This window comes from Megalops cyprinoides, chromosome 14 (genome assembly GCF_013368585.1).
Source record: "Megalops cyprinoides isolate fMegCyp1 chromosome 14, fMegCyp1.pri, whole genome shotgun sequence".
NCBI classification, from domain to species: Eukaryota; Metazoa; Chordata; class Actinopteri; order Elopiformes; family Megalopidae; genus Megalops; species Megalops cyprinoides.
The window spans coordinates 6906888-6931102 of NC_050596.1; the positions used below are offsets into that span (position 1 = coordinate 6906888).

Here is a 24215-nt window from a genome sequence, read left to right on the forward strand (position 1 = left end):
GAGGAGGCAAATCTGATTCACAGCTTTAATCATAACACCATGTGCGAGTGAGTCTGAATTCCACAGGTGTCTGTGGTCACAGTCTGCTGTGAATACAAGCTTCACTGAAGGACTTGTACAGAAACAATGTGCAAAATACTACCTGCAGTTAACAGGTAGACACAATACCACACCATGAGCCATTCTCCACTCAAAGACCTCTGCAATGAAAGAGCAAAAATAAGGTTTACATCGTGTGTGTGGCCTGCTGGTGGTACTTAAGAAACAAAACAAAACAAAAACATCATTAAGTTAAATTACATTAACCTGTAACAAGGACATTTGAATTGCACCGGTTTATCAAAAAATGGCAATTATTCCTTTGTCTGGGAGATCAAGCCTCTTGTTCCAGGTAATGGTCCAGAAACAAGCACTCTTTAAGGCTATTAAATCACCCTAGCTGCGGAGGCATGCATATAGTACACGGACACCTACTCCCTTGTCGAAGGTCATTCCACCAATGGCTTTAACGTTTTCCCTCAGGTGACTGTCCTCCATTGTCTTCATAAGAAGCCAAGGCACTACATTTTTCATCCCTGCAGCTTGTGGTCTGTTAAACCAGCAGTGTTTCACCTCTTTTTTTCCGCATTTTAAAAATCTTTTGGTTTGTTCAGACTTAGTTCAGTTTTAATTAATCACGCTCGAGGGAAAACTTTCCTGAAGCAGAAGTGCTGTTGCAGGGAGAAAGTGCAGAGCCCTAATGCTCAGAGAGGGAAATAATGAAAGGGAGACAATAGACCTTTCTTTCACAGAGCTCGGTGACACAGCGTCCCTGGGAGCCGGTCGGGGCATGAATATTGAAATGAGGTCTAATGTTCGGATCACTTTAGATTATCCAAGATTAGTCTCAAATCGTGCCTGGGGGCAGCCCTCTGACAACAGGACAAGACAAACGCTAACAGTAGCAAAGCGTTTATTTGACAATGCCAAGCTAATTTTCCTAGAGGGGGAGACCTTTCTTCTAGTCATCATTTCAGCAAAAATAAACAGAAAAAGTAACAGAATAAAAGAATAGTACTGGAATTCACACCCTTCCCCCCTTGGTGGGGGTTGGCAGATTGTTATAATATTTGTTTGTTTTCTCATGGTTTATTTATATTAGTACACCCATCATCAGAAATGATGATAATGACTTTTTAAATGTGCTTTAAAGTGAGAATACCACAAGGGGTATGGTAGTGCGGATATTGCATGTGTTGTAAGGCTATTCATTTTCCTTAGGGGCAGGCGAGCTGTGATCCATCTGTTAACAAATAATAAGTAATAATAATGAGCAATTTCCCAGCAAAATCCAGGAACTTGGCACTACAGTTAACCATGAAAAGAAGCAGGAATCCTTTTTTCTTCTCTGCAAGTGATTGGCATTAATCTTTATTTAAATCATAAATCTTTATTTATGGCTCCTGAAGCACTTGGATTCGCTGTGAAAGTGTGAGAATAATAAGTCTATGGGAGGAATGCATTCCCACACAGTGCGCTATACAGAGGAGTGGGATGGAAAATTGCATCTTGGACGGAAGGCACTCAAGCGCCATAAGTAGGTGACTGAGATTACGTTTTGTCCAGAGCCTTGAGGAATGTTCAACACCTCTTACACATCTCTACTTGCCAACAGAAATCTTGTTGGCTGAGTACCAAATATATGAAGTGTCCACATCGATAGCAAGCCTTCCTGTAACTCCACAGGCTTTGCACAAAAAAAGCACACACCTGCAGTTTGAGCATTCAGTTGACCCAGCATTGTGAACATGAGCCGTATTTTCTGCCTCAGCATGCTGTATCATCGAATGAACTGACCACTCGTCTGCCTCACCCAAATGCGTGTCTGTATTTAGGTGGGGAATGTGGTGTAGTGGTGAGGAGATTGTTGGTTTGATTCACTGCTGGGGCCTTGCTGTTGTTGGGCAAGGTCCTTAAACTAGAATTGCCTCAATATCAATTGCTTTATAAGTAGATAATGCGTAAAATTGTAACCTAAGTAAGTCGCTCTGAATACGTCTGCTAAATGACAGTAATGTAATGGGTGATGTAGTAGGTGATGTAGTCTTGTTAATCTTGCCGGTGTTATGTCATTACCTTGTGTCCTGTGCTATATACCGTATGTATGACTATTCATGGCTGTGGAAACAAATATCCTTTCTGGGGAGAATTAACATCTATCTATCCATGTAAATGTCTATCTAACTATCTAAACATTCTTCTTCCATATTTTCCATGAAGGAATTTTGCATCTTGATGCCCCTTTCAAATGAATACCAGCTCTGATTCCAACAAATTCCAACAAAGCTGGAATTCATCAACCCTGTGGGATTTATGTGGGTGTGACAGGGAAGGAATCACGTGGGAAGTCATCACGGGACATAAAGTACACACTTCATCCTTTCTGCCGAGTCGCTCTCTGTCTTCAAGAAAAATCTGAAAACACAGCTCTTCTGCTCTCACCTGAGCACTTGTAACACTACCCCCTAAAGGAACTTCTCATGTCTAAAACTGTCTCCTACTAAGTTATAAAATAAAATTATATAAAAAATGTAATCTAATGGTTTAATGCACTCGTTAGCTTTACCTGCTAGTATGTACCTTGCCTGGCCAACCATAAAAACCTGGTCATGCAGTGCTTCTAATATTGTTGACTCCGTATGGCTCTTTGCTTGTGTTGTACTGTACCTCACTTGTAAATGCTTTGGATAAAAATGTCTGCCAAATGAATAAATGTAAATGTAAGTAGCACTGCTTTTTGTCAAGTGACCCAATGTCTCTTAATATGGTTCACATTACAGTAATCCATGATTCTAACTGTATTTCCCATAGTGCAACAGTGTTGGCAGTATCTTTGTACTCCCTTCTATCTGTAGTCAAGTCATTAACCAAATGACTGGAGATCCATTGGGTAGAAACAGCACAGTAAAGACATCCATGCGTTCCTTTTTTAATCTTTGTTCCTCTGTTCATTCAAAGAGACGAACCCTGTCCTACAGTAATTGGGGATGGTTAACAATGTAGCTTGCTACACTGCTAAAAGGGAGAGTAACGTAGTTCAGCTACATTAAGTCTGTGAAATTTCCATTACACCTGGTCTGCGGGGGACATTGATATCAGCCTTGAAAAGGCCGCTGGCCTCTATTTGTTGCTTTACTGAGCCCTCCCCGTTACACTTGAGCCACTTTAATATGATTTTTTTTTCAGACTTGTCATGGACAACACATTATAATAGTCCTCTTTTGACAGCCAATTCACAAGTGCAACTCAATGCCATGCAATTATTTCAGACAACTCTGTAACACTAGGTTGCATGTTCTGCTTGTTGTATTTAAATAGGCAAACGTAGTCTGAAAAATAAAGGTGTGAAACACACAGTAAAATAAAAACCTGCGGGGTCCAAGGGTTCTGGTCCCACAGCTGTGGAACAGGGGCTATACACGTCAGAGTTGTTAAAACTGACCATTAGATGTTGCATTACATATTACATATTTGCTTAATAGAAGCTCTTCCCCAGAGTGGTTTACATAGATTTCACTTTAACATGATATCCATTTATACAGTTGGATATTTACTGAAGCAATTCATGGTAAGCACCTTGCTCATGGGTACAACGGCACTGCCCCACCTGGGAATTGAACCTGAAACCATTAAGATAAAAGCTCCTTTACCACTCTACCATGCTGTCAAGTGTACTGTAGGTCATGTTCAAAATCCACACATACTAAAAACCTCAAGATATGGAAAACACTTCCATTGTCACCTCCCATGATTAATATGTACCTGTTTATATTGCCTATTCTGCTGCTGCACAGACTGTGCCTGGTATGAGCTATGTCCCAGATGGCCATCTGTTTCCTAAAAAACTGACCTGCAATGCATTGTAGCATTGATGATAAAATGTTAAAGGTGATTCAGCAATGTTGATAAAACAGTAAAGCAATGTTCCAAAGAGGGAGTGCCAGTCCTTAAATCCAGAAATTTCTACACATGAACAAACAACCTCAGTAAAACTGCCTATGAAAAACCTACATCAACGAAAAGATTTGCAAGAGTAAATTAAACATTATGGGGCCCAGACACCTCTTTCTTAGAGTGTCTTCTCTCTGTTAAAGCAATGGTGTGTAAAATCTAGTTCTTGTTAGACTAAGTGGCTATCTTTAACACAGTCTGTATTCCCTTTAAAATCATTTGTCTACATTGCTATGGCAACACCTCTGGCTCTCTCAGATCCATCCATTTGTAAGTGCTTTCTATTTCTGTGCCAGTGTAGATTTGCTTTCTGGTTGTATACAGATCAATGTTTAAAGTACGCACTCTAAATATTGCGTTTAACAACTACAATTGTGTTCCTTCCACCCTCCATACCTTAAGTTCTGTCCCAGCATTCCTGAAGTGTAAATTTAATCTTTGGAACTTTTCAAGACATGGAGGAAATACATTGTGTTACCCCCAGCAATAAACTGTAGTTACAATCTGTAGTTACTCTCAAGCTATTTCCATATAGATCTTCTTCTGTTCTCCCCCATGAATCTCAGTTACATTCTAACCTAAAAGAAGATAATAAAATAGCAACCACAGACAATTGAATTTAATTGCTGGCAGGACAAATTAGATATTTAACATTTGAACATCCTTATCATAAAATTATGATTTTCTGTGGGCTTCACTTTCCATACCCAACAGAGCCATAAAACTACTGGAGTCTTCATGTGATGTTATATCTATTAAATAAAAGGTCAAAAATCATGTCCAAGTTGTTAGCACTTGTGGCCATTTTGAGTGCATCTCTGACCTTGTCCAGAAAGAATGGGGTATGACTTGAAGAACGAAAACAAATATGAAACTCAAGCAATGTTTACAATCATGAAGTATGAATCATGTAGCTGCTGTGCTACGTCTTGCGCCTCTGTGAGAGAATTTGGGATGGCAAACAAGGCTATGAGTCCAAACACTGCTGGCCTGGCCAGCAATCCCCATTTTTGCCCCGTGTGTTTCAGCTCTACTCTGCCAAACACTCTCATTCTGCAGTACACCTTTCTGTTAGAGGGGGAAAAAAGCTCTCGCTGAAAGACAGGACGTCCTTCAGTGATTGCCAAACCAGTGCTGGAGTAACGCTCTTGAAATGTACTAATATGAATGAAATCAACAGTTAACATGGAAAGGAGTCAGAATTTGAGATTAAAAAATCACCTTCATAATTTAGTAAGAAATTGAGATCTCTTGTTAATGTTTTAAACTGATCTTTTTTCCTGTTTGGTTACAAACTGAGATCTCCTTTATTGCTTGGATACAGGGACTGTATGCAACCTGCCGTGTCTTTCCTGAACACATGGCAATGAATATCAAGAACACTGTTGGTAAGAGGAAGTGAAAATCCATAGAAGTGGTTTGTCTCCACATGACCAGTACCTGCTTTGAATAATGATGTCATTAACTACAAGAGCAGGTGAAGTGCTGGGCCAGTACAAATGCAGCTCTGCATGGGCTGGTAAACAGTAAACACACCAGTTTTGAACATCTGGTCCGTTTTAGATAGTATAATATAATAGGTCACACTCCACATTAAGTGAGTAAATTACACGGTAGTTAAACAGGTGCTCTGTAACTGCCTGCCAAAGCTGTGTGGTGACAAAGCAAGGACATTCTGCAACAAAATTTTCTGCACACACAAAAAACATTAGTGTAAATTGTGCTAAATTAATTAATCGGAATCCCTTGTGAATTGAAGACAGCATGGGCCATCCAGCTTGTCTGTCTCAGCACAGGATTTAATAGGTATATTTATTGAGCTTTGACAATATTGTATTAAACTTCACACATCTGGGATGATCCTCTTAACAACACTGCAGATACCTGGTCCATCACGTGGAAAGTTTTCACATAGTTACATCAGCCGGTTTGTTTATGGATCCTATTATTATTATAATTACTATAATTATTAGTTTTATTATAAATAGTAGTAGTATGAAGGATAGTGCTGGGATTAGGTTTAGGCTCAAGGTTAGCAAGAGGGATAAACTAAGGCGTGGAGTCATGCTAAGGAAAGGGTTAAAGGTAGTTATTCAAATAAAGTATGTAAATGTATGACATGAACTAAAAATATGTGTTCCCCATCAGTTACTTTGTGTCAAGGTGTAGACACTATCAGAGTAAAGTGCAGTTACACTAAAATGCCCACATATAAACATACAGGTAAAATAGCTTTATTTTAAGTTTCCATCTCCTTGTAAGATTGTTCCTACTCCAGACGCACAGTGTAACAAAAATGAACTGCAAACACAAATCACTTCAACTGTCAGTACAAAACTCCAAAACTGTCACTGACAGGTCTATAAAACAACATGGGCATTGTGTTACGCAGCTAATGAAAACCAGAGCTTTCAAGTCAAAAAGAATAAACACAAAAAACAGCCCTACTGTTTCAAGCACAGAACTACATTTCGTTCCCTTGATTGTAATTAAACAAAACATGATGTGAATGAGCTGTAAATGGGCACTGAGAGAGTAGGGAAACATAACTCACTGATATGGCCAATTTTAAATTTCAATTATTTTTCTCCCTTGCTTCTGCTGAGTGAAATATATTGTACGTCGTCAGCCTTATTCAAATCAGGTACAAGTCACCAATGATTAATAATGATCATCCCTTCTGAATTATTCTGTGTGGGATATGGATTCATACTTGGGGGGGGGGGGGGGTATGTCCTTGGGAATAGACAGAAATTTACATTACTTGAAGAGAACACTATTTCTGTTTCAGGTTTTACACCACAGTACTGTGTATTCTTAAATCACAAACATGGGGCCATGAAATGTGCTCAGAAGCAGGTCCATCTGTAAAAGGATTTGTTTCGAGGGATGTGGGTTGCATGTCTTTGTACTGGATCTGGATCTGGAGCAACAATCCAACATCAAAACTCGTGTGCGGCTTGAAAAGCTGGAAAACATGCAAAACCTCACAGTTGATTGGACGTGTCCAGCCACCCTGCCCACCCAATAGTGAACAGAAACAGTGACAGAAGTTACGTCACACAGAAGAGGCCACGGCCATTTAAGCTGCCATGTACTGTAATCCCTGTGCATTGGTGTCACCTCTCTGTCAGGTGCTTGTGTGAGCAGGCTAAGTTTCTCTTTGTAAGACCACTTGTATTCGATGGGGCAGCACTTCAATGGCGTCCGCTTCCATCACAAGCGTCATCGACTTTCTCGTGGCATCGTTAGCATCGCGTCACCCTTTCTTGAGGTCGCTGAAGGATATGCAGAATTACAGTATGTGCGTGGAATCGCAGATTGTCTAGAGAGATTAAAATGCTGAAGAAAAGCCCCCCAAGCCTTTAAATTAAAACTGCATTTGGTGCTCAAGTTGATGAAAATAAAATGTTCTTCAAGGACACCTGTGGTTTGTCCTCTGAAAAATAATTGGAATTTTAACTTGTAATTATAAGTGAAAGAATTCTTTCAGCGATTGGAGCTTGAAATTAGAAGTACGTTCTCTGTGGAGATAAAGATTTTTTGTCAAAAAGTGCACAGTTTTGCTCTGTTAATATTTAATTATTTTACTAAGCATTTTCAAAGAGCATTTCCTTTGAGCATTGAACATTCAGTATTTTCTTCAAAGCTAGTAACCAAATCAATTAGAAGAGGACAGTCACAAAGCAATGGAAATGTATTCATTCTGAAGCATATTCTCCTGTTTTTGTGATATAGAAAATGGAGTCATTTCTTGTATGCATAAATGTACAATAATTTTATTTGTACAATAGGCAGAACATGGAGTCTGTATATGGACTCTAGAATGTGGAGAAGTCTTCCATTAGCATGGAATGTATAGAATGTATTAGAATATAGAGTATGGACTGCTCTAGAAAATAGCCCGAATTAATGAGGCAGAACATTATTGCCATTATTGCTATCATTGCCACCTGCTAACCCTGGTTGACAAGGCTTCTTATCACAACTTCAGGCAGGGAAGCTAGACCCTGAAACCACAGAGCTGGCATGGTTCCTGCTCATGTCCTAGAAGCAAACTGTCTATTTTCTTAAGCAGTGAAATGGCTCCAGCTGGCAACAAACAGCTCTAATGTGAGGCCGAAGCAACAGGGCTTCAGCTTGCATGGCCCGAAAAGAAAAACAACTGAAAGCCCCTGGAACCAGAACTCGGTGGTTTCCTCTGGTTTCCAGTTCCACCAGTGGAAAAAAGCCCAGAGAGGAGAACCATCACTCACACTCTGACCAAGCTAAGGAGATATCCCTATAGAGATTTACATTTGGAGCTTTAAGCTCAGTAAACACAGAGGGCCGGCCATTTTGTTTACTCCTGTCTTGTCTCCTGCCGGTAAACCTCTGGTAGATGCACGAGGGAACGTATACAGAAGTAAAGCCATCTGTCAAAACATCTGATTAAGTACATCCTGATAATTACAATAATAATCAATGACGCATTGATGTAATCCCGCTATCGCTGCCTGTGCTGTAATAGTATCATCATGTTGTCACAAAGCAAACGCGCGCTAATGCGGAATGCTGGCTGGTTGGCCGGCCGGCCCCTCACGCCCACGCACTCACAGCTGGAGAAGATGAGGGGGCAGGAGTGCTCATCCATGGGGAAGTTGTGCAGCTGCAGCTGGCATTCCGCGTTGATGGTCAACCTGTGAAAGAGGGAGAGAGAAGGAGAGAGAGAGACAATGAACACCGTTTCCACTCCCGCAAAAGCTTCCATCCCCTCCTTTAGAAGCAGCTAACTGGGCAGACAGCAAAGGGACGGGGCTATATATAGACTGCCAATCAGAGTATGTTTTCCACATGCATATGATTATAGGATTATAGACTAATCAAAAAGGAAGCGTGTGTATGTTCTCCAACGCAACACGTGCTGAGAAGAATTTAGTGACAGGAATCACATAACCACACACCAATTTAGACACTTAATCATTTATTCACATAAATGGCACCTTGACTGAATGATGTAGCCGCACGCGTAGCACATTGCCGTTTGGTATTAACAACAGCTTTTCTATAACGGCTGGAATGTGAAAATGAACTGACTTTAATAGAGTCAGGTTTAGAAGGCTGGAGAGGGGCCTTGCAGGGATGGTAAAGATGGGTCCAGCATCGCTGGTAGCGTGTTGAAATGGCTACACACGGAGAGACCGCGCCATTGCAGCGCAACACCATGCCTGCCGAATCCTACAGCGGAGATGATTTCCTATAACATGCGCCAGGGAAGCAGAGAGATGACCTCTATCCTCACAGACAATGAATGTGGCCTCACATATTACGGCACTGAGAATGGAGTGGTGGTGGTGGTGGTGGTGGTGGGGGGGGGGGGGCTACCACCTCTAAAACCCCTCCTCTGCAATCTCTCCAAGGAGACATGCAATTACTGAACCATGGCAACGGATTTAAACTTTGACTTGGGTTTAAGTATGTGCTTAACATGTAAAAAAAATCCAGCATGCATTGAGACAGGAGCACCAGGGGCTACACTGCCTCTGCAGCGGCAGTTATCTAGGTGTGCTGTCATTTTAAACAGCAGGCTTTAGTAGGGATAGTAACGTGATACAGCCTTGTGCTACAACAGTGACTCAGACTAACTGTGAGAACCGTGGGGAGAATGCAGGTTCTGGGTCTCTGAGAGGCGAAGCTGTGTTTGACTGACTTTGTCAGAGCGACAAGCTGAACCATGTTTATTTCTCCCTCTGCTTCAGGCGTGAGAACTGAGACACCTGCCTCAAATCAAGCTGAGGCCCCCTTTGTTTCTGCAGGATGTGTGTGTGTGTTTGTAATGTGTCTGTGTGTCTGTATGGCCCTGAATGATGTGAAGTCTTTCTGAAAGTGATTTTTAAAACACAAAGGCAGGGGGTCACTGCCAATCAGCACTTCATACCAATGTCCAGTGTGAGCACATCAGTGAAATGTTTCACTTGGTCATCAGTGAGAGAGCTGCAAATATCACACATGGCCTGCGAAGTGTCCAACCCTACAAGTAGGTCTGTGTGTTGACTGACAGTGATATAACATGGGGAAAAGCTGTTCTACCCTGGGGCAAGATGTCTAACCTGAATTGGTTTAGTGCATGTCCAGTAGTATACATAGATAACATGTAAGATATTTAATGGTGTCAGGATAATGGTGTCTGCTATCCAAACAATGCAATAATTAATCTCAGCAACCTTTAATTGTCATTTATGTTCTCGTCAACACAAGTGGACACAGATAAGTCCACTGCAGTTTGGAATGACTTTTGAAACATATATCTTCCATTGTAAGGCCCAAAGTTTGCAGAAATTGCATTTAAAAGAGACAGAATGAACAGTGTAAATGCTGAACAGCTTAATGTAAATGCAGATGCATTGTAAAGGAATTCACTGCAGAATTGGGAACTGGACTGGTATAGATCAGTAGGCATTCCAGGAGGCTTACAGGGATGAACAAAATGGCATCCTTATTTACCTCAGCTCCTCAGTGGCACAGTTGGAAAAATGAATAAGGAGAGATGTCCCCATGTTACTTTTCATTAATCATCTCATATCAGTAATCCAAACTCTGCTGCATTCATGAATATTGATTTACAATATAAATCTGTGTAAGGGAATCCAGCAAGCCAAGGATCGTGATTACCCTCCCTCCACAGACTTGACTCTTAGCAACGGCACTGCTTCTCCTGTTGCCAAGGAAATGCTTTATGGAGTGCTGGAGACAGCGGGGCGAGCTCTCTCTGCTCAGCTGTGAAATCTCCTCCTTCCAAACACCAGTACAGCATTACTCTCTCTTTAGGAAATCCAGTAGGCTTCAGTACAGGTCACTGTAGAAAAGGCTTTTACAAGCACTTCCTCAAAGACACATTAAGCTACCTGTGCTCTTCCAAACATACACTCTTTTTCACCAGACGAGCTACGACTGCAATATTGTGCTGTGTTATTAAATCGATACCTCATTGTCTGATTTTCCCGGTTGTGTGCTAATCAACGGACCTCAGTCAAGCTGGGCTTTTGGGGGACCGTGGATTACAGAGGGGTATGAATTTAGGTTTCATTTTGGAGGGAAAGCCTGAAGGCAACTTTCAGGAAAAATAAAAAGTAACCTTTGAAAACAAGTTTCAAGCTCCAAATGAAAATGTGATTTTTTACCTCTCCATTTTATTTCGTTTACAATATTGCAAGGTCATAAGAGACATTCAATTTAAAATGTACTTCTGAGTGTTAAAACGTCCAACCAAATCCTTCAGAGGTTTGTACAGTAGAAATTCTTCCTGTTGCAAGTAGAAATCTTGCTGCTCTACACTGGTGCAAAGTGAATATTTTTAATTAGAGCCCTTAGGCTGTATGGATGTTGGTTTCAGAAGTATCACTAAGATAAACAGCAATAATTAGCTTTCAGTGAAGAAGTGTATGAACATGGTCATCACTGGATGATTTGTAAGAGTAAGGTGGTCATGCATAGTTTGAGAGGTACATCTTAGCAGTGTAGAGAATGTAACTACACTTCAAGAAGCTATGATATTACACTAGATTGGATTTCATTATAAAAATGCCGTCTGAATCAAGAATGAATGGTACGAGCACTCAGCCATCAAATCTAATCTCATTTGGTTGAACTGATTGTGTATATTTTGACATTCTTTCTGAGCAGTGAGCTGCCATAATATCATGCAACATATTCACTGCCCCATTTATCAGGTAGAAAATGAATATTAGAACCTGAATCCAATTTTTAGGGGCCTCCTTTTCCATTTCGGACAGGCTTTGGCGCTTGCTTATCAAATAGGCCTGTCACAAAGACTGAACACTGCTGACTAACAGTCCAGGGAGAAAAAAATCGAGTGGAGCCAAGCCATAGCGTCACATACTGGCAGTTTATACAGGGTAGACTGGGAGTCTACCTTAACCCCCCCGAGAGACAGGAAGTTAAGAAATTGACAGCGAGGGTGTTTTAGAATAAATGATGGGAGACATAAACAAGCCTCATTCCCCACAGACTTTGCCCTGTAATGGCTTTGACAAACATTCAACAGAGAAACATCCATCAGTTATCATGAAAGAAAGAAAAAAAAAACTTTTGAAAAGGTCTAAAGGTAGTGCTTGAAAGCAGAAATCCCATGGCATTTTTTTTGTCTCTCAGTGACATTAATAAATCTGTTTTAATTATCACACATAACTTGGCAGCTGTGACATTTTCATCCTTCTTCACTTTTTTATTGATTTGAGTTTTTCCTAATAAGCTCCTTAATTAAATAATTATGATAATAATCATTAAAAAACTCATAAAATCACAACAACAGCAATAAAAAAGGAAAGGCCTTGACTCTGTTGGGGTAGCTCTGTAGTCTCCCTGACATGAAAGCCATGTGTCAGTTCGCCTCCTTCCAGGCGATGTGGGACCCCAATTAGCCTGAGTCCTCTGGTGTCCGCCTCTCACCGCACCCTGCTAGGGGGGGCAGGGTAGAGAGAGAAACCAATGTCCGCATATAACCCGCCCCAGATGTGGGCTGGATTAACTCCTCAGACACTGTACTAATCTCCACAGCCAGTCAGAGCACATCATGCTGTGTTCATGTAGGGATCCATAATGGATGATTCCGCAATCTACAGTCATCAGTCACCATCACCTGCCTCATGAATTCATGTGCTTCATTGTGTTTGTTAATTAAATGGTAAAGTGACAAAAGAGGAACACAACAGGAGAGAGACGGGGGAAATAGATGAAAAAAGTACTTTTGTTTTGCTTTAACCCTGCATGCCATCACATGAGGTCTACCCCGAGAGGGGCGTTCTGTTTACCTTAGCGTGTACAGGATCTTCCCATCGTTCCAGATTCGCAGCAGCTGATTGGGTGTTGTAATCCAATGGGAGTCTGCGTTTTTGGAGTTTCTGAAGATGGTGTCCGGGAGCCAGATGAGTCCAACCATATTGCTGTTCAGAGTCAAAATTTTCATTGTGCTGTTGTATCTAAGGCGGGCATCTGTCCACGTCTGGGCAAAGATGATATCAATTTGGTATTCCTACAACCAGAAAAAACAAAGCCTTCAATAACAGATAGTACTTCTTAGTGTTTATGGACAATGTACATGAGCCTAAAGACATTCATAGAATTGTCTCCCCATCTGATTCCTGTCAGTGAAATACCTGTGAAATAACTGTAGGTGATTAGATCAAATTTGTTATAAAACCAACCATTTATTAACAGGGCTCCTGAGTAGTCCTTGGCCATGGATATCAAATAAAGGAAAGAAAACACAAAATAGCCTCACTTTTCAGTTTTAATAGGTTTTGTCTGGTGCCATTGTGACAAGTGAGCTTCATTGCTATTGGCCTGTATGGAGAAACTCTTTGAAGGACATGAGTCTGAGACGCTTGATAAAACGCACATGAACAGAGGTACAGGTCTCAGGGAACAGCCACCTGCATTCCACACCATTGAGACGATGAAGGATGAAATGCCTTTGATGCCAATACCATCAAGACAAGAGACAGACTCCTATCATGCGGGCTGCTCTGTGGTCTTTGTGGAGCTCCATTAGCTATGTATGGGGAGCCAAAAGCGTAGAGTGAGAGTATGTGTCCTGTGGAAGAGAAGGGCACACCAGCATGCCATAACTTACCTTCTAGGGACTTAACTAAAGAGGTGAGACTGAGAAAGAGTGTATTAGGATGTAAACTGAAGAAAGTGACAATATGGACCAGTGAATCCTGAATGGCTATGGCAGGATGTGTCCTCCGACCTCCATCGAGGATGTCTGGATTAAATTAGTGTGGGTAAATGAAAACGGCCTTATTGCTGGAATATGCTGTAGGCCACCAGCATCAGGCTGAAACTGTAACGCTAATCTGTGAACCTGTACAGAAAGGGAAACATTTATAATGGGGGGCCTTTAATTACCTCTACAGACTGGCAAAATGTATAGGAAAGAGACTACTGTGAAGACTAAGGCAATGCTTAATGGATGTTAGAAATGATTCTGTTTGTTTCCTTCCTAGACAGGAGGAATTTGTATATTACAGTTATTTTGAAATAATCCTAAAAGAGTTTATACTTATATTTTTAAAACCACTTGGAGATGAGTGACCATATGTCCATAATTACAATACTTTGCAAAGTCAAAGCCACCTAATCTAACACTACAGATCTTAGATTTAGATGCAGAGATTTTAGTGAGGTGAGAGAAAATCTGAGCAGCTATTAACGGACAGCATTAATTGAACAAATCTTTCAAAAGTAATACAATTTAAAAGTAATAAAAAGTATTTGCAGTGTTCAGCATACAGAGATTTCAAAGCTGAGGTAAAACAACTCAAGTGGAGTTGTCCCTACAGTGGATAAATAAGTAAAAAGTTTAAAAAGTAACTTCACTAAGTACATGAAAAGACAGCCCAGAGAATAATAAATTGTAAAATATGCTCCAAGGCTAAAAAAAGTGATGAGTTGCCACAAGGCTTTTTTTGAAAAGCAAATTGCCCAGTATGCAAAAAACAACAATCCTGAAAACATTTTTTCACTTAGCACCTTATCAATAAAAAATGAAAGAAGGGGAATATATCAGGTGCATTAAAAATGAGGAGTGCGTGCATCTTTATAAAAGCAAGCAAAAACAAATTGCACACAGTAACTAAGATAAAGTATAAAGCAATAACAGAACTATATAAAAACTGAAATAACACATTCGATCGCACTAGAGAATTACAGCCCACTTACAGTAATATAACATGCATTTAAATGCATATGTTTGAAGCTATCGTAGTGATCATTTAGGGGGGACTCATTCAATGAGAAAAACAGCATTATGAAGCAGAGCCAGAATGGATTCTTCAAGTGAACTTGCTTAACAAATCTCCTGTTACAAAAATGCTTGGCTCACACCAGGCTTATAACAATATTTATTAGGGTTTTGTAAAAGTCTCTGACAATGTGTCACAATATGTGACTCATTAATAAACTAAAATCTTTGAGGATTAAAGGGGATATCTACCAATTGATTTAAAATTTACTTCGGCGTACAGCACAAAGGCACATGATAAAGACATAAACCAGGTAGGCACAGCAGGGAGTTCCCCAAGCATCTGCACAGACCTCTTCTCATGTTTAAATGAATAAATGTACACATTACTTTGAGTAATGGGTGTGTTGAGGGCTAGACTACTGTAATTGGTATGTTGAAGGCTAGACTACTGTAAAGTGCTGTCTGTAGTTTTTAACAGCCAGCGATGTCTAAACTGGTGAGGCATTAGAGCCAAATGGAGTCTGTCAATGATGGAGTGCGATCTGGAAGACCATGAGCGGAGACACCTCGCTGAGATTGGGACATTATCTCGCTGCGTCTTTGCGAGCATTTTCACGATGCCAGTCAAACTGCATCAGAAATGGCAAGTTGCAAACAACCAGCACTTTTGAGATTTCAGGAATGTTGAATCTGATTCTCAGCCACAGCACCATCATCCAGTGACTGTTCAAACGATGAAATCCATTACAACTACTATCTGTTTCAACTACAACTCCATATACAACGCACTGATTCTTTTATGATCATTCTGTTATCTTGATGTTTTACATTACCTGTTTGATTACATTGCTGTCTGGAAGAATAGTGTTTTCGCTTGGATGCTATATATCGCTTTCAAGCAAAGATAACAATGCAGGATGCTGTAGTACAAAACATGGATGGCAAAGGTACAAAGTGGAGAAAGTGAACCTTTCAGTAATAATCTTTCACAAATGCTAGCTACATATTTTGTTATCAGGGAGAGCAGAGGTTATATACAGACCCTGGTAAGGATAGATTTAGTGGTTGTACAGGTAGCTATGGTGTGGCACTAGTCTAGCTCTCCATCTAGCCAGCTATATCCCCCAGGCGCACCTTGGAAAAAAGCTAAAAACAACCAATAAGCAAGAACTGAAAAATACTGGAAAAGCAGTACCACTGTTAGAGAATTTCATTCAAGTTAACTGGAAGCATTCACATGAACATTGTGTCCTTTTCACATGTATACAATTGCAGAAGTTTCTAGCTAGTTAGCTGAGGCTATTTTTTACTAGAGGGAGGATGACACAGGGCAGGGGGAATTATGGTTAGGGATTTCTGGAGCACAATGAGAATACCCTCTCTGTAGGCTTTCCCTGCTTGGCTCACTGAGGGATATGTACTGCATTATTACTTTGTTATTTATTTTGAAGGTTCCTGGGGGACAGCACTTCGTATATTTTCAGAAGTGAAGCTACGAGCTAGACTACTTCAGAACAGCACTGCGTTTTCATTCATTATGAGATGATGAAAAGTACAGTCATACCTGTCATCATAAATGATAGGAATTTTAGCTTCCTGCAGCAAAGTCCCCCTTGATGTGTGAGCATAAGAGTGAAATAAACAAACCTGGAACAAACACAGTAGGTGGTGCTCAGCTCAGCTGGAGTCCCCCCGGTCATTTGTACCACTCTCTCCCTCTTTAGATACACAGTCAGTGATTGCACCTTCCTCATCTGGAGAATGATCCGGCTCAAACCCACACGGTGACATTCCAGCCAATGAGGCGTCACGCACCTCATGTGGCAGGAAGTCCTGTCCGCTTAACGCACACGTCCACAACCCAATGCAGTGTGTGGGTTAATGCTCCATGACAAATAGAATGAGGGAGCAGAGGCTACATACATCCAGTCTGGCTGGATTACCTGACTGCGTTTCCCCTGTTGAACACTTTGGCTCACACTTCAGCCAGGGAGGTAGGGGCCAGACCACCACCTGAATGAACAATCATTCTACACTCACAGGAAGGACATCAATTCATTGTGGTGGGACCTTTCAATAAATGTCAGCTCCATTAAGGCACAAATGCACATTTAAAACTTGAATACCAAACTACTTAAGCAAAAAGAAGTAAAGAAAGAAACTGAAGCAAATCACAAATCTTAATATTTAAGAGAAGGCCACATTTTGAAAATTCCAGTGCTTTAGTAATGAATGATGACTGCAAATTTATGTACAAACCTTCCTGGCGAGTTTCCGGAAGGCTGATAAAGCTATTTGATTAGATGTGCTAAGTGCGCTGAGAGTAAACATCAAAAAAGTTGTGTTCTTTACTAATGCGCTAAATGTGATGCTTTTGACATGCCTGAGTGGCTCTGTTGATGAAGTGCAACAGATGGCTTACCATCGCTACTGTAATCTGATTGGAGGGTATACAGGGGTTGTGGGACGGTCTTGTCAGTGCCTCGTTGAATCAGTAAGTCCTCCAAGATCAAAGGAAGAAAAAGCCTGTTTCGGGTGGGCAGATAGCTGCTGCAGTAGAGGCAGGAGTAGACTCCCCCTCTCTTTACGGTACGGCATATGGAAATGGATAAGTAGGCGTAAGAGCTGAGGAGACCCCTGACAGAGCTGTGAAGGGCGAGAAAATGCCAGCCTGGATCCAAGCAGTGACCCCGGAGGGCGCCCACCCTCTCCACGGCTCTGCGCGTGCCTGCCAATGCAGTGCGCCGCTCTGACCTTTTCCACCACGCTTTAATCTACCACTTTATCTCTCAATTTAGATAATAATTACTTTGTTTAAATAGCTGCTCCGGACCGGAATGGTGATGGAATCCTTCCAAACAAGGATGGCTTGGCTGGAGGTCAGGGTTACATGTTAGAACGTCTCAGCACAGCTCATATCATGTGACTGCATTATGCAGAGTGGAAGAAAACTCAGGAGAGAAGTCAACAGAATTTCTCTCAGTTTTAACCGACACGCATTACTGTAAGGCACCATTACAGCCATTATGAGGTGCACTGTTATGCTACACACATTACATTACGTTGTTGTCATTTAGGAGGAGCTCTTATCCACAGCGACTTACATACAGTTGGTTACACTTTTTTCCACTTATATGACCCTTTAGTTAGGAACCATGCTTAAGCACATTTTTTTTCATTCAAGGGACAATACAGAATATGCTTAAGATCATCAGTCTTATTTTCCCTCTTCCTATTGGTTATGCTACTTTATCAAATGTCATATTTCACGCAAACCTGACACTGAATGGGTAATTCAAGTGGGTTGTAAAATTACAGAACAAAAACTGACCAGGAGAAGGCTGATATGCCCTAAAACACCTTGAATAGTTTACATTGCCCATGTAGTGGGGGACAGGATGCACTTCTAATCCTGAAGAATAGCACCGAACCTTTTCCTAATGACCAATCTGCATGTTAAATCTCTCAGGATTTTTATGGTTTGGTTTGAAAATGATGGCTTGTGTTTGAGGCCTGTGCTGGTGTCAGCAGACTGGCTTTCCACTATCAAATTTGATCCTTTTACTTACTGGATTGTAAAAGCTACATTTTTTAGCATTTGTCTCTAGCAGTATAACTTTAATCAAAGTCAAAGACAAGACAAGCTGTAGTATCCACATAACCTGTGGCCTGGCCAACCAAACAATTGATGAAAGTTTGAAAAGTCTGATAGGTTTTTCCCAAGGTGTTTGAATAGTAGCTCTCTCACTTAAGTTCAGCCTTCAATAACTGCAGCTTACTTAAATAAAGCCTTCAACCTACAAGAAGACACAACATCAAAAGACAAATCTGCAAGACTTTAATAATGCAACACAAAGATAATTGCAGTAAAAATTCACTGGCAAACCTGTAAGTACACCATCTAGCTAGCTCTGTATCTAGCTAGCTCCGAGCTATGTAGCAGTTAAGTTGCTACCTTAGGGCGAAAGCTTGCTATGCAGGTTGTTGAACTCATAATATTGAAACAAAGCCAGCAAGCTATTTAAACGAGTTATGCTTCCATCTCTATTTGTTCCACATTCTAATTACTATTGTGCAGAGGAAGAATTTTTCAATTTGTATGGTACCTCATACTGTTTTAAAACTATTGAAGTGATGATGAAGTCAGAGGAGCTAGGAAATTAACATCTGGACACTAGATAAAAAGAAGTATGATGTATTTAAAGTGCACTTAACAAATTAAGTGTATATATGTACTCTTTTAACCCAATGCCTATCAATGGCTGTTTGTAAGCACATGGGAGGTCAAAATGAGCATGCTGAGTTTCCATCTAGTTCCATATTATGATGACTAATTCAGTGACAGCAGCTAAACTACAGTACACTGCACAAATACACACATATATATATATATATATATATATATATATATATATATATAATTTCACAAATCTCTGCTATAATACACAGAAACTATTTGTCTATATCACAGGTTTAGTTATGCCTCCACTTGGTACCATTTATATATGCCTCTTGTGAGATTTTCATTTTCTTTTTGTTGAGCTCTATGTGTGACATGGTGGAGCTTGTAATTATTGGTTGACACTTGCAGATAGAAGGAGTGGTGTCCCCCATTCAAAGCACTGTCCTGTATTACCGTTATTACGGAATAACTCATGTTCACTTAAATACATGGTGTTGTTTATATGTATGTACAGAGAGTTTGGTAAACATGATCATATTTTATTATTGGCTCTCCTTATGACAACTGTTCTACAAACAGCGAGCTACATGTATACAATATGCTGTCTTGTCTGTTATCAGAATATAAAGTGGACTCAACTGGGATCAAATGGCTTTGGTGTCTCTTGTATAGGACAGTGCAAGATCATATCTGTTATACCTATACTCTCATTCTGCACTGTGAGATGTGTGTAAATAATGATGTGGCCTGGTGTTGGGGCAAAGGCTCTGTTAAATGTATTGTAGCAGGCATCCTAATTAGCCAGTGCACTGAGGCACCTCTGTCACACCCTCTGCTCATTAAAGAGGTAAACCCAGGCAATACGGATTTTGCACATGGGTTTGCGCTGTTAAAATATAAAAATTAATTCAGACATGCCCTTTTGATAACAGTACTTGGGGCTGGATCTGTGTTTCAGAGGTGCACTTACATCACTTAAACAGGTATAACAAGTTTAATAAATATAATAAATAAGTACTGAAGTATTTAAGTACTGAAGCTATAAACTTTGGTATTGAAGCTGTTATATTTACACATTCTTTGGAGATGAATTATAGAAGATTGTTTTTACATTTCCCTTGTGACTGAAATGATCATTTTAATATTGCAGTGCAAATGCACTCTTTAGCAGTTCTACAAAACCAGACACTGTAAGCTTTGACTCTGAAATATTGAATTCATTTCCCTCTCTTCAGCAGGGAATATAAGATAAGGTTTGTTGAATATGGAAAGATTCTGAAACCATGTGTTTTATTTGGCACCTCCAGCTACTCTACTCCGGTTTAGATACCAAGAAAAAAAAAGAGGTGGCAATTTAAAAAAGATGAATATCAATAACAACAAGGTACATTCAGAAAGTGTGAATACAGACCTAGGGGGGAAGCCTGAGCAGAAAGAAGAGAGAGAGAAAACTTTGATGTTAACTCCTTCAACCCTCATTTGCATTAAATCCGCTGTCTGTGATGCTTTATGCAGCAAGATAGGGTCCCTAAACACAAAAACTCAGAGAGAACACAAACGAGCGATTCAACTACGAGCAAAGCGGTTTTTCTTACATGCCCATAAACATCTGCAGTTATTGTCTCATAAGAGCATTTCTATAGCAGAGCTACAGCAGTCAAACTTTTACATGAAGATTCAACAAATGCTGCCTGGTGTATACATTCTCAAACCCACTGTGCCTCACAGTCATGCCAAAAAGATGTGTAAGTGCTGGCTCTGGCACTGGCCATTCATACATTGCAGGGGAAGAGCAAAAGAAACCTTGGGAATGTCACTCATTGAAAAGAGACATATTTTAAATTTCACTCCTGTGGTCATGTTCCTGCTATTTACACTGCCTCCTATACAGGGATGGCAACATCAAACCAAAGATTCTTACTGACATCCTGATCACATTAACTGTCCATATCAGAAGAATCTGCCAGACAAATAAATACATTTATTAATCCATATTGGTGCTACTCATAGTAACTGGAAAAAGCTAGCAGTCACCCGCTGTATTTGCACTTCAGATTTTGTGAGTAACTTGTTATGCTATCTCTATATTATCAATATCTTTAATAGACCTGCATCAAAAATTTTAGTAGTAGCACACCAGAATGGAAGTGATAAATGATGTTGATGACAATATAGAGTAGTTTCTGACAATTTCAGTATCCTGTTCAAACCAGACTCTATAGGTTAAGTAGGCTCTGACTTGTTGGCTTCCCCTTCACTTTTTGTATAATCATGAAATTTAACTAGTTTGCTAATCACATTTTTATCAAAAGTCATTTACTGTACATATTTGCAATACCTGAGGGACTCCACTTCCTATAGTACCCTGCTCAGATGGGATCACTCTTGTTATTATGCTTGGAACATTTTGTTGATGCTGGTTTTGAATACAGCTGCATAGTGCTCTTAAGATTCTTACAGGTTCTCTTTTGTGTCAAAAATAAATAGATGCCTACACGCATCATTTGTCCTGTGAATGCACTGATGATTGAAAAATTGATCAATGCTACTCCTGAGGCATGAGCACAGCTGAAAAATAACACACAACGAGCAGAATAAGTATATTATTGATCTGTAGTTTCAGCTGCAGGTAAGACGATCTATTGCTCATTGACAAAAAAAAATCTTTGAAGGTAGTGTGACAGAAAGACAAAGGCTCATCTGCATTACTATAAGACAAAAAAGTGCTTCAACAGAAAATGCACATTAGAATCATCAACCGTCTCATTAATTCAATATCATATTTGATTTATGCTTGTTGCGGTTAGTGGCTGTCACTGTCACACACACAAAATGTCATAATTGCGACCATAATGGCTGTTCACATAGAGGGTCGTGCTGCCTGTCATACACCAGATTTTGTAACAATGCAAAGGGCTATGCAGATGACCAGAAAACAGCGGTGCTTCATGTGCGATTCATGATTAATATAGCCAACGCTGGAATACAAATTGACCAATGGGGACAATGGGTCAGAACCAACCGTTTTGGAGGTTTGTAAATTCAGCCACATACTGTCCAGCAAAAATGAAGTAAGCACGAAAGGTCTGCAGTGGGCAGAGGGCGCTAGCACGTTCATGTATGCATTCACATTGATATTCGCATGCAAATTTGGAGCATGAATCAGCTGTAAGGCTACAGCAGCTCCGACCTGAATACTGCATGTGTAAACACTAGTATGAATAGACCTGAGAGCCTTCTGGGTGGCGAGCAGCACACAGCTAATTGCTTTATTAATCACTTTGAAGGTCTTGGTGCTTTCAGCCCCCTGTCAGCCTCAAAATGGACTCCAGCTGATTTGAATGTCCCTTTTCACCTCTGTCTCCTTTAAACAGGCTGACCTCGCTGATGTTTGGCACAGATATAAGCCCTGATCTGACATGACTGATTGTTGAGGGAAATTATCAGAAGGTGCTGATTCACCATCGGGAATGGCATTGTATCAGTGTTGAGATGGTGGCACAAGATATGTTTATACAGTGACTTATGGCACGGGGCACATTGGCCGTATAATATTAACTAGCTGCCTTTTTTATAAGTATCTGTAATCACTGTTTATATTTTAAATCCATTATTATGGGAAACTTGCAAAGTTTTCACCACATGCTAGACCCCGAAGCTGATCATTGGACCTTTATGATATTCAACAACCTACATGGGCCTGATTTCAAAGTAATATCAAATTTCAGTGAAAAACTAATTCAGAAGGGAACTTATATTTGCAGACTTTTTGACACATTAATTTAGTGGTTTCAAACAGATGCCTGGCCAGACTATATTCCCTGCACTCTGCCTGCCGGACTGTGGAGTTTCAGATACAATCAATCCCATTGCATTTGTGCTGTTGCAGTGTGGGGGTGTGGGGGTGTGTGTGTGTGTGGTGGGGGGGGGGGGGGGGGGGTGTTAAAGTCTGTTTTCCTTTGGCTGACACTTGAGACATGCATATAGAGCCGCATCTGCCTTTACCTTCTCTCACCCCACCCGAGCTCCTTCCCCATCCACTGTGGTCTAGCCTGCTGCTCTCCTCACACTTAACTACAGGCTAAAGGCTGCTGTCTTCAATGCCATTCAGAATATGCAAATGACTGCCCTGTCTCCCTGTAGAATGACAGTTTCCTTCACTCCATCCCCCTTTTAGTCAAATATATGCACATGTATTCCTATAAAAAAATAAACACGGAAAATCCAAAACTGGATGTGTCAGGAAATGTATAGCATTTTTACTGAGGGTAAATTGAGGGCAAAGGGGGAAAAGTTTGAGATATATGTTTCCTTTACATTTTAAATGGGGTGAGGGTAGCCTATTTTGCACATTCATAGTTGCATATGTCAGTGAGATTTATAAACAGTTTTCTATCAATTTCCTACCAGGAGATCTCTCTCTCTCTCTCTTTGTGTGTGTGTATGTGTGTGTGTGTTGGATGTAGTCCCTTGTTACCTTGACTCTGTAAAGCTAAACAGTTCAGACAATGTACTACTGACCACCACAAAATACCCCTGCATTTTGTACAAGCTCATAAGAGGCCAATCTTTTCTGGGGTTTGAAACATCCACATGCTTTCCACATCCTCTGAGTAATCTTTTTCATGAACACATAAGCAAACTGCCCTTCATTTAGCATTATACATCCTTAGGACCCTTTTCAAAATGAGAGGTCACTGGATTTTTTCATAGCAGTAATTTTGGGTTGACCATCAAATGATAATTGGTAGTGTTGAACAGGAAGTGATGCTCACGTGAAGAGGGCAAGTTATGAGAATGACCACTGCTATTAATGAATCCTGGCATTCCTGTTAAGTGCAGTGGGCCTTAGGGATCCAGCTAACAGTGCTGTGGTAGGACTGAATCCAAGGGTTAATTCTAATCATATTCATTAGGTTATTTTTTCAGAACCGTGACATTTTATCTCACTGGGGAAATATTTTCATATATAATTTCAAAATTATAGTGACTAAGAGGAATATTACTCATTAAAGTGAATGTTTAGTTCACATTCTGGTTTATGAGGAACAATTTTCCAGCAGAATTCCTGTCATCCACAATGACCCGAATACAAATGAGAGATTTCTCTCACCACAGACCGGCTCAGCCCATTTCCAGCTAAAAATAAACGTCTTAATCCGGAGGTTCCCAGCAGAGCCGTCATGCCATTCGCCATAATGATATCGCTCTGTTTCACTGTCATGCAAAGCTTTCAATGTGATTTGTGTGTGAAATCCATAGAGCTGTGGATTCAATGGGTCCCCCTCACCCCCT

The 24215-nt window shown here is 40.5% G+C and overlaps 1 protein-coding gene across 1 annotated transcript in view; it reads right to left on the bottom strand.

The window, feature by feature from the left end:
* Positions 1-24215, bottom strand: part of LOC118788919 (gamma-aminobutyric acid receptor subunit gamma-3) — a 108554-nt gene that overhangs the window by 28018 nt on the left and 56321 nt on the right. The window contains exons 4-5 of the mRNA XM_036545127.1: positions 12801-13021; positions 8587-8669 (exon numbers count right to left, since the gene is read on the bottom strand). Of these exons, the coding sequence (XP_036401020.1) occupies positions 8587-8669; positions 12801-13021 (304 nt within the window). The remainder of the gene's footprint in view (positions 1-8586; positions 8670-12800; positions 13022-24215) is intronic.